The 10,349-nt window shown below is 34.5% G+C and overlaps 1 protein-coding gene across 11 annotated transcripts; it reads left to right on the top strand.

The window, feature by feature from the left end:
- Positions 1-1,652: 1,652 nt before the first annotated feature.
- On the top strand, positions 1,653-9,023 carry LOC103936609. Of its 11 annotated transcripts, XR_007258196.1 has the most exons (11): positions 1,653-1,925; positions 2,074-2,256; positions 2,875-2,918; positions 3,024-3,078; positions 3,590-3,653; positions 4,276-4,343; positions 5,564-5,628; positions 5,713-8,442; positions 8,539-8,586; positions 8,660-8,760; positions 8,848-9,023. XR_007258196.1 is itself a non-coding variant. In XM_048583589.1 (8 exons), the coding sequence occupies exons 3-8, from the start codon at positions 2,889-2,891 to the stop codon at positions 5,803-5,805; spliced, it is 375 nt and encodes a 124-aa protein (XP_048439546.1). In that variant the 5' UTR covers positions 1,743-1,925; positions 2,077-2,256; positions 2,875-2,888; the 3' UTR covers positions 5,806-5,942. The 11 variants fall into 11 exon arrangements, 6 of the variants coding, with proteins under 6 accessions (XP_048439546.1, XP_048439548.1, XP_048439547.1 ...); XM_048583589.1 differs by lacking the exons at positions 3,024-3,078; positions 8,539-8,586; positions 8,660-8,760; positions 8,848-9,023 and adding an exon at positions 5,114-5,164 and having other exon boundaries at positions 1,743-1,925; positions 2,077-2,256; positions 3,589-3,653; positions 5,561-5,628; positions 5,713-5,942; XM_048583591.1 differs by lacking the exons at positions 3,024-3,078; positions 8,539-8,586; positions 8,660-8,760; positions 8,848-9,023 and adding an exon at positions 5,114-5,164 and having other exon boundaries at positions 1,745-1,925; positions 3,589-3,653; positions 5,713-5,942.
- The last annotated feature ends 1,326 nt before the right edge of the window (positions 9,024-10,349 follow it).

The following is a 10,349-nucleotide window of genomic DNA, read 5'->3' on the forward strand; positions in this document are numbered from 1 at the left end:
AACAATCCCACGCACCGCCACACGCGGTGGAAGTCAAGATGGAGGGTTTACAAACCCTGAAATTTCAACATTAACTAGATGAACTCAAATTCACATAGTAGCTAGAGCTCAATAAGGGACACACTTTTCATCACTAGGCCGACGATAAATTCTAACCGGAAATCGTCCAATTTCACCGGAGAAAACCGGATCTCTAAGGTTCTAAACACCCAACTCTAAAATGAATACGAAAGCACAAACTAAGCATACCCACTTGAAGATTATGAAGAGTAGATGAAGTTTCATACCTCACTCGAAGGAAATCGTTGCCAGAATCGCCGGAAAAATGATAAAACCGCCAGCAAAGTCGTGGACTTTGCGACCTCGAACTGAAAATATGGAAAAGAAATGGGAAAATCTAACATCACTAGAGATGTAGGGCTCGTCAAGAGCTTTCCATGGACACCAAGATCATCCAAAACGGAGCTCGGATGAAAAAGATACAAGCGGGTCAAGTTTGGTGGGTTAATGGGTCAATTTCTACCTGGGTTAGGCAGCTCTCCCCCTTTCATTTTCTGAAAACCTCCCTCATTTATGGAGGTTTCCCTCCCATTTATAGCATTTTGGTAATATTACCAAAATGCCACCAACTTCAAACGACTCTAACTTTTACGTTCGGACTCGGAAATAATATCTGTTTACGCCTATGCATTCATGAAATCGAACTCTACCTAACCAATTTAAGAGTTGACCAAAAAGGTCGAGAAAATTTGAAATGACTAAAGTTCCCCTCCCTTCGTTTTCTTAAATTTGGAGAAATAAAGAACTAATTCCAATCAAATCTTCGAAATACGTCAAGAATAAACTAAAATAATAATTTTAGGGACGGGATATCACAAAAGTAGACATTTGCACTAGAGATATACCCTCTCCACATATTTTAATCTAATATGTTCTTTCACAAATTTATAAAATATGGGCAGGATTTATCTTTAGTGGAAGGATGTTTGTTTATACTTTTGAATATTGGCCTTAAGTCTTTCACTAGACAAACAAATAATAAGCCATGTATTCACAATAAGTTAGAAGAAGAAAGTATCCATATAAATTGATAATAGTTAATTCATCTGAAGAGAAAAGACAGAAATGATTATTCTTACTCAAGATAATCAAAACTAAGTTTACCAATTTATATAAATCTAATCCGTCTTAGAGCGCCATTTAATTTTGTTTTAAAAATTATAAAATTGGCAAATAAACTGCTATTTAATCATAGCATGATTTGCAACACTTTTGTAACTCTTATATAACGTTATCACTAAATATATTTTATTGCATAAGACACCAATTTCCATCTTTGTTGTACTAAATTACAACAAACTTATCTTTTCTTAGACATTATTCAAATTCTCATTCCATGTTTCCAATTTCACTTACTCTTTATTTCTCAATACATTTGTCTGTATAAATTAATATAACATTAGCCAAAACTGAACAACTTACAAATTATGCTCAATCTATTTTTAATAATTATTTTAATTGTTATGACCTACGAACTTTCTTATCTCGCAGCAACGCGCGGACACCGTTTCCTAGTTTATATACACTAAAACCCAAACACTCGGTTACTGTTCATTAACAGTAAAGTGCCGAAATTGCCCTCCAATTGCTCTTTGGCATTCTATTTTTTCCGTTTCTATACAGCGAAGTGGCGGATTTACCCTTGCTGGCCACGCGTCTCTCATCGCTTCACCTTCTGTTTCTTGACTCTTCTACTTCATTCCACTCTCTCATTCAAAAAATCAGATCGCTCATCGCTTTTTCTCCAAACCTCTACTTCGACTACACTTCTAAATTTTTCCTTTTGTGTTCACTTATCTCTCTCTCTCAAATCTCTGCTTCCGTCGCACTCGAACTCCTCCCGTCGCTTTCAAACGCCGGCTAAGGTATCGACCACCCCTTCTCTATCTTCTTCTTTCGCTTCTCCTATGCAAATCTCAGCATAAAATTAGTTTTCATGTGTCCTTAAATGCTATTCTTTTTCCTCTCTAAAATCCATCTAAAAAAATGTATAATGGTTATTGTTTCTCTCAGCAGGTTACTCGGAGAAGTCTGTGAAGGGTCAATAGGACAAGATGGATTGCGTTTCAAAGTGCAAAAAATACAGGGCCTGCCTCTCTATGCGTTTCCAATCTTCCATAAATCATGTTCGTGGAGGCGATTTGAGAAGGATTTGAAGCTCGGCTACAGAGATTTGATTCAAATTGGTGGATTTGGGTAAGAAACTAAGAAACCCTAATACTGTCTTTTGGTTTTAAGAGAACTACCATAAAATCCCTCCGAAGTGTTTGTGATTCCAAATCTAATCAACTTTTCTTAAACTCATCCCTTTCCCATGTAGCAAATCACAGCTCTAAAATATTCCAATTAATTAATTAATTATCATAAGCTTTTTGTAAAGTACTACTTCAATATATCTTTTGTGATTCCAAATCTTATCAACTTGTCTAAAACTCATCCCTTTCCCATGTAGCAAATCACAGCTCTAAAATATTCCAATTAATTAATTATCATAAGCTTTTTTTAGAGTACTACTTCCATATATCTTTTGTTGCAACGGATTTGAAGTTTCCCGGGCTTGGATTCTTGGAGTATTCCCTATTGTTTGCTGCTAAACAACTGCCTTTCGTTTGCTATCTTGCATGGTGTTTACGACTTATTGCAAAACTGAGTTCTCTTGATAGTTGTTGTTGTTTTAAAATGCATAATTTACTGCAACTAAATCGTTTGGTTGGTTTATATTTTAGAATCCTATTGTTTGCAGTGATTTTATGTGTTATATTATGTCTTTTACTGCAAAACTGAACTTTCTTTATTTTTTCGCTTTGTGTGCAGTTAGAGCTGACTATATGAGCACCCAAATTGTTACTCGCAACTTGGTAAACTTCCATACTAAATCTTGCTTCTTTGAAACCTTTCTTTTAGTTTTAGCCTTTTTAATGTGGAATATTGGTGAAAATAAGAGGTGTTTTTAATGTGCACAGTTGTTATATTAATGTGCTTGATTTCAGCCTTCTCTTTTGAATTCCTGAAAGAGTGGTATAGTTCTCTCATTCACTTCCTTCTTCTTTCAATACATACTCGGTTACAATTTCAATATTTTTGTTCAAATGAGTGATGGAGATTTCAAATAGGTTGTGCACTCTGTATTCTGCAGTTTATAATTCCCCTCCTCATTTGAGTTTTCCTTATCATAAGTATTTATGATCTTATTTTTCATCTTGCAGTCTGTGTGAAGTGTTCCTTGTAATAGCAGTGTATCTTATGGTGGGTTTATAATAGCAAATGTGAAGTGTTGTTTCTAATAGCACTGTATCTCATTTTATGTCATAAAATAAGGAGGGGAATTTTGAATACAGATTTCAATTCAAATTGTATGTGAAGTGTTGCTTGTTGTTGTTATTGGTTTTTTTTTTTTTTTTTTTTTTTTGCCTTCTTCATACAATTATCATCATTTGGTCATAGCTGCTCGAGTTTAAGTAGTTTGTGTCCAACTTTCGGATTGTACTTTCTGTTGACAATGATCTCATTGTTTTTGATGTGGGACAAGGTTTGAAGTTGGAGAGACCAAGAACTGGGCACCCTCTACAGACTGCAGTACTACTATTGCTAAGGTCTATTTCAGTTCCTCTCTACTCTCTTAGTCTTCATAACTTGCTTTTTATCTGTCTATCACTCTATCTTTCTTCACATTTATATATTAGAATAGACTTAAACCACTTACTACTTGATTATAAGGCTATTTCCTTTAGCATTTATTTGTGGAATGATCCATGTGGTTTCACCAATGAACTCACATCCTTGGATGGCAAGAGGACTCAATAGAGCTCAGTATATAACTCAAAATCGAGTAAGATCTTGGATGTATACTACTTGAAATCAATTAAAATCATACGATTAAAATACTTATGGAATTACAGTCTATGATATCATTTTTCTGTTCATTGAAATGTGGCGAAGATTGTCCATGCTCATTGCTCCTCTCCTCCGTACGCATGCTCCTCTTTTTTTTTTACTCTTACCATTTTTTCTTTTTAAATTGTAATATTTGTATATGTCTTTTATAAATGCTTTCAACTTTGAATTTTGGTTTTGTAATGGCATACAATTGCACCTTGATGTTTGTAGATTACAATTTTTTCGTTTCACTGTAGGGTTATATCTTCTACACTCTTGAGCAAGAATATCAGATTGTATATATATATTTTGACTTCACGTTTGTTGGTTTTATTTCAGTAGTTTTATGGGTGATACAATTACGAAGGTACTGTATGAAGTTACAGAATTTCATGCGAACTTTCAAGGTTGGACTCTTGGTCTTTCTCTCACTTTTTACTTGAATGTTGATCGGGCTTTAAGTATTGTTACTTAATTATTTTATTTTATTATTTTTCTCAATCAAATTGTTTCACTGAAAAATTCAGTTTATATTCATCAATAAACAAAAATAAGTTAATGTTAGTGATGCGTCTTTCTATCTGTATGTTATCTCACTTAGTTTGGGGTTAACTAATAATTAGGACTCATAAGAAATTTATAATCCACTCATGGGAAAAGTTTTTCCCGCACTAATCACTACTATAGTGTTAACGTTTGATTAGATTGGGTAATCATTCAAAAATTCAGAACAAAAGCTCATTGTAACCTCCTCCCTCCCTCCCTCCCTCTTATTGCATTTGGGTTTTCTCATGTTTCTCTTTCTGTTGATCTAATGTGGGGTGAATTTGTTGAATTTTGGTTGAATTGGAATGTGGGTTTAACTGTGTTGAGTTTTTATTTAACTTCTGCATTTGGGTTTTCCCATGTTTCTCTTTCTGTTGATCTAATTTGGGGTGAATTTGTTGAATTTTGGTTGAATTGGAATGTGGGTTTAACTGTGTTGAGTTTTTATTTAACTTCTAGAGTTAGTGGATTCAAAATTAAAAAATAGTAATTGTTTGTAGTTAATCATATAAAAGATGTGTATGATTTTCATGTTGCATGTGAGATGTTAAAATACAGTAATTTTATTCTTAGTCTTGCTGTTAAAAGTTGTTTCATTGATGTATATACACCCTTTTTTGTTGTGGATCAGCAGGTCCAGCTCAAGATATAGATAAAAGAATACAAGCTCTTAAAAAAAAAAGGTATAATTTATTAACCCTTTTGGCAAGTTAGGAATATGTACTCCTTTCCTTGCTTCGGTATGACTATAGAAATTGTTTGGCAGGTTAGGAATATGTACCCCTTTTCTTGGGGTTTTCAGTGGTGTTTTTAATAGAATTACAGATTTGAGTGATGAGTTTTTTCAATGGTGTTAATTTTTTAACAATTTATGAAGCTATTTGTAAAATTTAGTCAGATTTTTTTTATTAACAACTATTATATCGTTTTTTATTCCAATTCGCAATTAGTTCATTTGTTAAATTTAAGCTTGATTATTTTAGTAAATTTTTATACCTTATGTCCAAATACATATACAATACTGTATATGTATAGTTTTCATAATGTTGCTGAGCATTTTGAGTATGCATTTTTTGTGTAGAGAGTGAAGAATGTACTGTTCACAAAGGCAAAACAGGGAACTACTACTTCATATGGGAAGAAGAGGTTAGTTTAATTGTAATTTTTTTTTTATTTGGTTAAATTCGAAGTTGGTTGGCTTGCATCTAATTCGGTCATTTGCTGGCACAGGTTGAAGTCACTGGTTTTATTAATGCTGGTGACCGAAATCAATCCAAGTTAATGTTAATACGATATCACAATTTTTGTTATGGTGAGGACTAAGAACTTATAACCTTTTCTTTATCTCTCATTTTTTAAATTAAGAAATTTACTTTTTTATACCTCTTTTGTGATCATTTACTGAGAGTTTGTTAATTGTTTTAATATGTATGAGGTAGGATTTCTACGTTCATTTCTCATCTTTAGAGATTGCTGGATTTCATGTTGTCGAATAGTTTATGGATTTTTCATATTAAATATGTCAATATGTTATTGCAGTAATTCAATTGATGTGATATAAGTTGATGTATTTATACCTTTAAACATAAAAAAAATTCACATAATTTTTAATCCCACAGCAACACGTGGGCAAAACTTTATAGTGTAAAACGATAATTGCGTTATATATGTAGTTGTAGACATAATCTAATGGTTGTCTTCCATTAACTTTTATTCCTTAATCCTCATCAATTCATTTGATCCGACGGTCAAAAATTGAAAGGGTTTGTAAAAGATAAAAAGAGGTGTGTGGTTAACACCACCCCATTTCTATTTCAAAGTTGTCTTTTTTTTTTTTTTTGAACAAATAATATTATCTGCACTAAAGGGGAGAATTGAGCTTAGCCTTATAATGAGCTAGCAATAATGTGATTCAAAATCGCATTTGGCAAGAACAGAACCTAAGATCTCTGACTTATAAGTGAATAAAAATATTATTAGACCGTAGTACTAAGTGGTTTCGAAGTCATATTTTAGCATAACTATCGGCAATTGCTGGTTGAAGGACCAATATGATTAGAAGTTAGAACATAAGTAAGTACCACCAAAGCATCCATTTTCTGAGGACATCAACGATTTCTTTACAAGATCCGTTTGTCTCCCATACAATCACATATAAGTTGAGAAACCAGGAAGATAATACAGACTCATTATACAGGAGGAAACTTTAACACATAAATCATAAATGACTAATTAAACTCATAGGACCCCAATAGAAATCCTCCACACACAACTGCAACCCTGATTTCCCATTGTAAAACGGAAAATTACGGACGGTGAATGAAATAGTATGTTTGTGAGAGGAAGGGGAAACCGCAACAATAAACTATGTCAATGACCGTGCCTTATTAAATTAGGCACGACCCAAGCTCATTTAGATAAGGCACTGCACGGCATGATTAGCAATGAGTGGCCAGGTCAGTCCTAAGGTTTAGGTCCAATAGGCTGGCCCAACAGCGATTCATCGTGGCCAAGCACGACCCATGACGTGGGGCCATTATGATGACTATCCCATTAAACTAATACAGAATTAAATATTAATATATTTATTCATTATTTTTCAAGTAAAACATACGGTTTGGAGCTAATAAGACTAAATAATTGTGATATTAGGTTTTAAACTAGATTCAAATAATTTTTTCTGATAATATAAGATAACTAAAGTTTGTTGAGGGGCTTGTTTAGTCGCACAGCCCAAGAACGGCTTAGGCCCATATGACACCTTTAGGTATTAGAGCGTTTGACACCTTTAGTTTTTAGGGGTGGGCATGAGAACCTAGAATCGAGAAACCGAATTGAACCATGACCAAAAAAAAAAAAAAAAAAACTTTTGACAAGAATTGAATTGAGCCGATTCAGACTGGTTTCGAGTCAGGTTCTCAACTTGAAAAAACTAGCACAACCAAACTGAACCAACTAATAGTAATTTAATTTTTATTTTTTTTTAATAAATAATATTATCTACATTAAGAGGATGGATGAAAATTTATTTTTTATGTTTTTAAATATATTCAATAAACATAATCCATTTAACAGGCCCTTAAAGGGATCCCCAATTTTTTTTTTTTAAATGGGGGCACCCTCTTAACCATTAGATTTGGCTTTAATGAAATTATGTGGTTGAGATTAAATCATAGGCTACATAATTTCAATCACAGAATTTCATTAAAGCTAAATTTAATGACTAAGAGAGTGTCTCCAATTTTTTTGAAAAATAAGAATCCCTCCCTTAAAGGCTTCCACCCATCTAATACTAATCTCTCGCAAGGCCTACCAAATTTAACTAAATCGAAGGTGCAAAGGCTCATAACCTAACTAAACCCTAGTGACTATATGTCTCTTCCTCTTCCTTTTCTTTATGCAGTCTAGCCACCAAACCAGTCTCACGTTTTGTCTCTCCCCGTTTAGAGCCAGTCTCTCTTTTCTTCTCTACCATTTCTTCTCTCTCTTTCCTTCTTCGCCCTCTCGTTTATTCTCTACTAGTCTCACAAATCTTGCAGGTTTATGTTTTTACCTTGTACGCTTCCAGCAGTTTGGCTCAAATTTGTAAGAATTTATCGGTGGAAACATACTGTTGGACGTTGAAGCAGGACTCGAAGGAAAAATATATCTCTACAATAGAATGCCAGAAGAGTACTTTGGTGTCTCAAGCCCCTTAAACAAAAAAAATAAAAAAATAAACAAAAAAATTAAAAAAACGTACAGTTAGAACAATAAACTCAAGCGTAAGAGTGGAAAGGTTCTTAAAAAAGAAGAATAAAAAAAGTATAACGTGGGAGAAAGGATCGATCACCACGTTCAGTTTTGCAACTACATTCAGCAGTTACCCTTTCGGGTTTGCAGACTACCACACTCGTACGTGGGATAATGTTCGTTTTTGTAGACTCCGACACTCCAACACTCCAAAGTGGGATAAAAGGGGTAGAAACCAACGTCCAGGTCACCGATTCTTCTTTTTTCAATTTTTTGCTTTGAGATTTGCGGTAATTCCTCGCCCTCTCTCCCTCCCTATCCCAGGTGCTCAAATGAAATTAATCTGGGTATAAGCTTCCGTTTTGCTTTGAGGTACACAGTGTTTGCTTTTGTTTGTTTTGCTTGCTTCTGTTTTCTCCACTGATAAAATTATTTGTATTTTTAGGATGCCAAGTTTGGTAGCAAGAAAGCGCCGGAGTCGCAGCAAAACGGGCAGTCCACTGATGGTGCGGTGAGTAATCGGAGTAGTTCACATGAAGAGAACATGTAGTGGATTTGATCTTATCATGTGGTGCATTGCATGGACTTTGTAGAGTTGGACTCATTTGTTCTTAGATTTTGTCTGTTTTTCAGGCAAAAAACTCGGCAACTCCTTCAAATGGAGTCTTATCTGCATGACGTGTTAAATTTCATTGAGGATGTCTTCTGGAAATTCCAGTGCGAGGGTTCTATGTGATGTTCCCGTGGATGAGGAAGCGATGCAAAGGCATCTTTAAATTCATATGCCTTCTGGAAATTCCAGTGTGAGGGTTCTCTGTGTTGTTCCTGTTTGCACCTAAAATATGCACCATTTCACTTATTTGGGCCATTTGGGTAAAATATGGCATTTGGAGGATTAATGTGCAAGAAGGCTAACTTGGAAAGATACTTGACTGTAAGTGGAGTTATTTAACATTATAATATTGCTTTTCCCATTTGTTTGGGTGGTGGAGGTTTCCCAAGAGCTTTGTTTAAACAACAATTGCATGTTTTCCTAATGCAAGTAGATGGGAAGACACAAACATTCTGACAGAGGATACATGGTGAAAGAGGCTAACTTGCTTCTTTTAATTAATAGTTTATTACAAGTGGTGAAAACATGTGGTGGAAATGCAAGTTCCCATTTTAATATTATTTCACAATGCAAGTTGGCCAAGCTTTTTCCAGGCAAGTTCATTGTTCTCAACAAGGGGGTTCTTTCAGATCTCTATATAAAAAAGCAGAGGTAGAAGGATTATGGACACTCAAACAATCAATCAATCAACTCTACTCAAATCAATCATCAGCTTCCTTGTAGACATTTAGCTTTAGCCAATCATCCATTGCTTTCCTTGTTTATTAGCTCTGCTGTTTACTAGTAGTATCGATCTCATATTAGTTTATGTACAACTCATTTTCAGTCATTTAAATTACAAGCAATCTACAAAACCAGTCATTTATTTTCCTCTGTCATTCACACTTCCAGCAACCTTGTGATTTAGTTGTTACATTTCTCCATATAAGTAAAGTCCTTATCTTTAAGGCAAAGAAAGAACCCTGATTTGAGTCACTCCCACTCAATGACACAATCTCTTGGTTTGAAGTTGAATTTAGGCGCAACTTCAATCATTCAGATCCCGTCTACTAGCGGCATCTAGTAGTGGCGCGCTCGCACCCACCAGTTTCATGTTTGAGTAAATTCCCGGCATGCCTGAGAGGCCCATGGCGAATATAGGGAGCAAACAGTTCCCGTGGATGAGGAGGCGATGCAAAGTACGATTTAATTTTGACGATGGAGTTCGTTTCTTTTTTCTATTTTACTCGTGTCTTTTTTTCATTTATGTTTGACTGGATTTTGATAATTTGATGGTGGTCTTTCGTTTCTCATATGGATGCTTCGCCTCCATGACTTAGGTTAGAGAATTTTTGTCTTTTAAATTACTCTTCTCTCAGTAGAGAAGAATATATAGCTCAGTTGAATATCAAAGTGCGCGATAAACAATACTGCAAACTAATAGAAATTTTATTAAACAAATAAAAATGCCGAAACGGCTACAAAACCCTAAGGCGTTACATTGTGACTAACTTGTTTCACAAATTAAATTACAAGTAATATT

The sequence above is a fragment of a genome, unplaced genomic scaffold (genome assembly GCF_019419815.1).
Source record: "Pyrus x bretschneideri cultivar Hongxiangsu unplaced genomic scaffold, Pyrus_bretschneideri_v1 Contig2, whole genome shotgun sequence".
Lineage (NCBI taxonomy): Eukaryota > Viridiplantae > Streptophyta > Magnoliopsida > Rosales > Rosaceae > Pyrus > Pyrus x bretschneideri.

What these genes read in the sequence shown, in the direction of transcription:
- LOC103936609 (XM_048583589.1), top strand. Translation starts at nt 2,889, where the DNA reads ATGAGCACCCAAATTGTTACTCGCAACTTG. An exon ending in ATTTCATGCGAACTTTCAAG is followed by an intron (nt 4,344 to 5,113) that starts GTTGGACTCTTG and finishes GTTGTGGATCAG; the next exon opens with CAGGTCCAGCTCAAGATATA. An exon ending in ACAAGCTCTTAAAAAAAAAA is followed by an intron (nt 5,165 to 5,560) that starts GGTATAATTTAT and finishes GCATTTTTTGTG; the next exon opens with TAGAGAGTGAAGAATGTACT.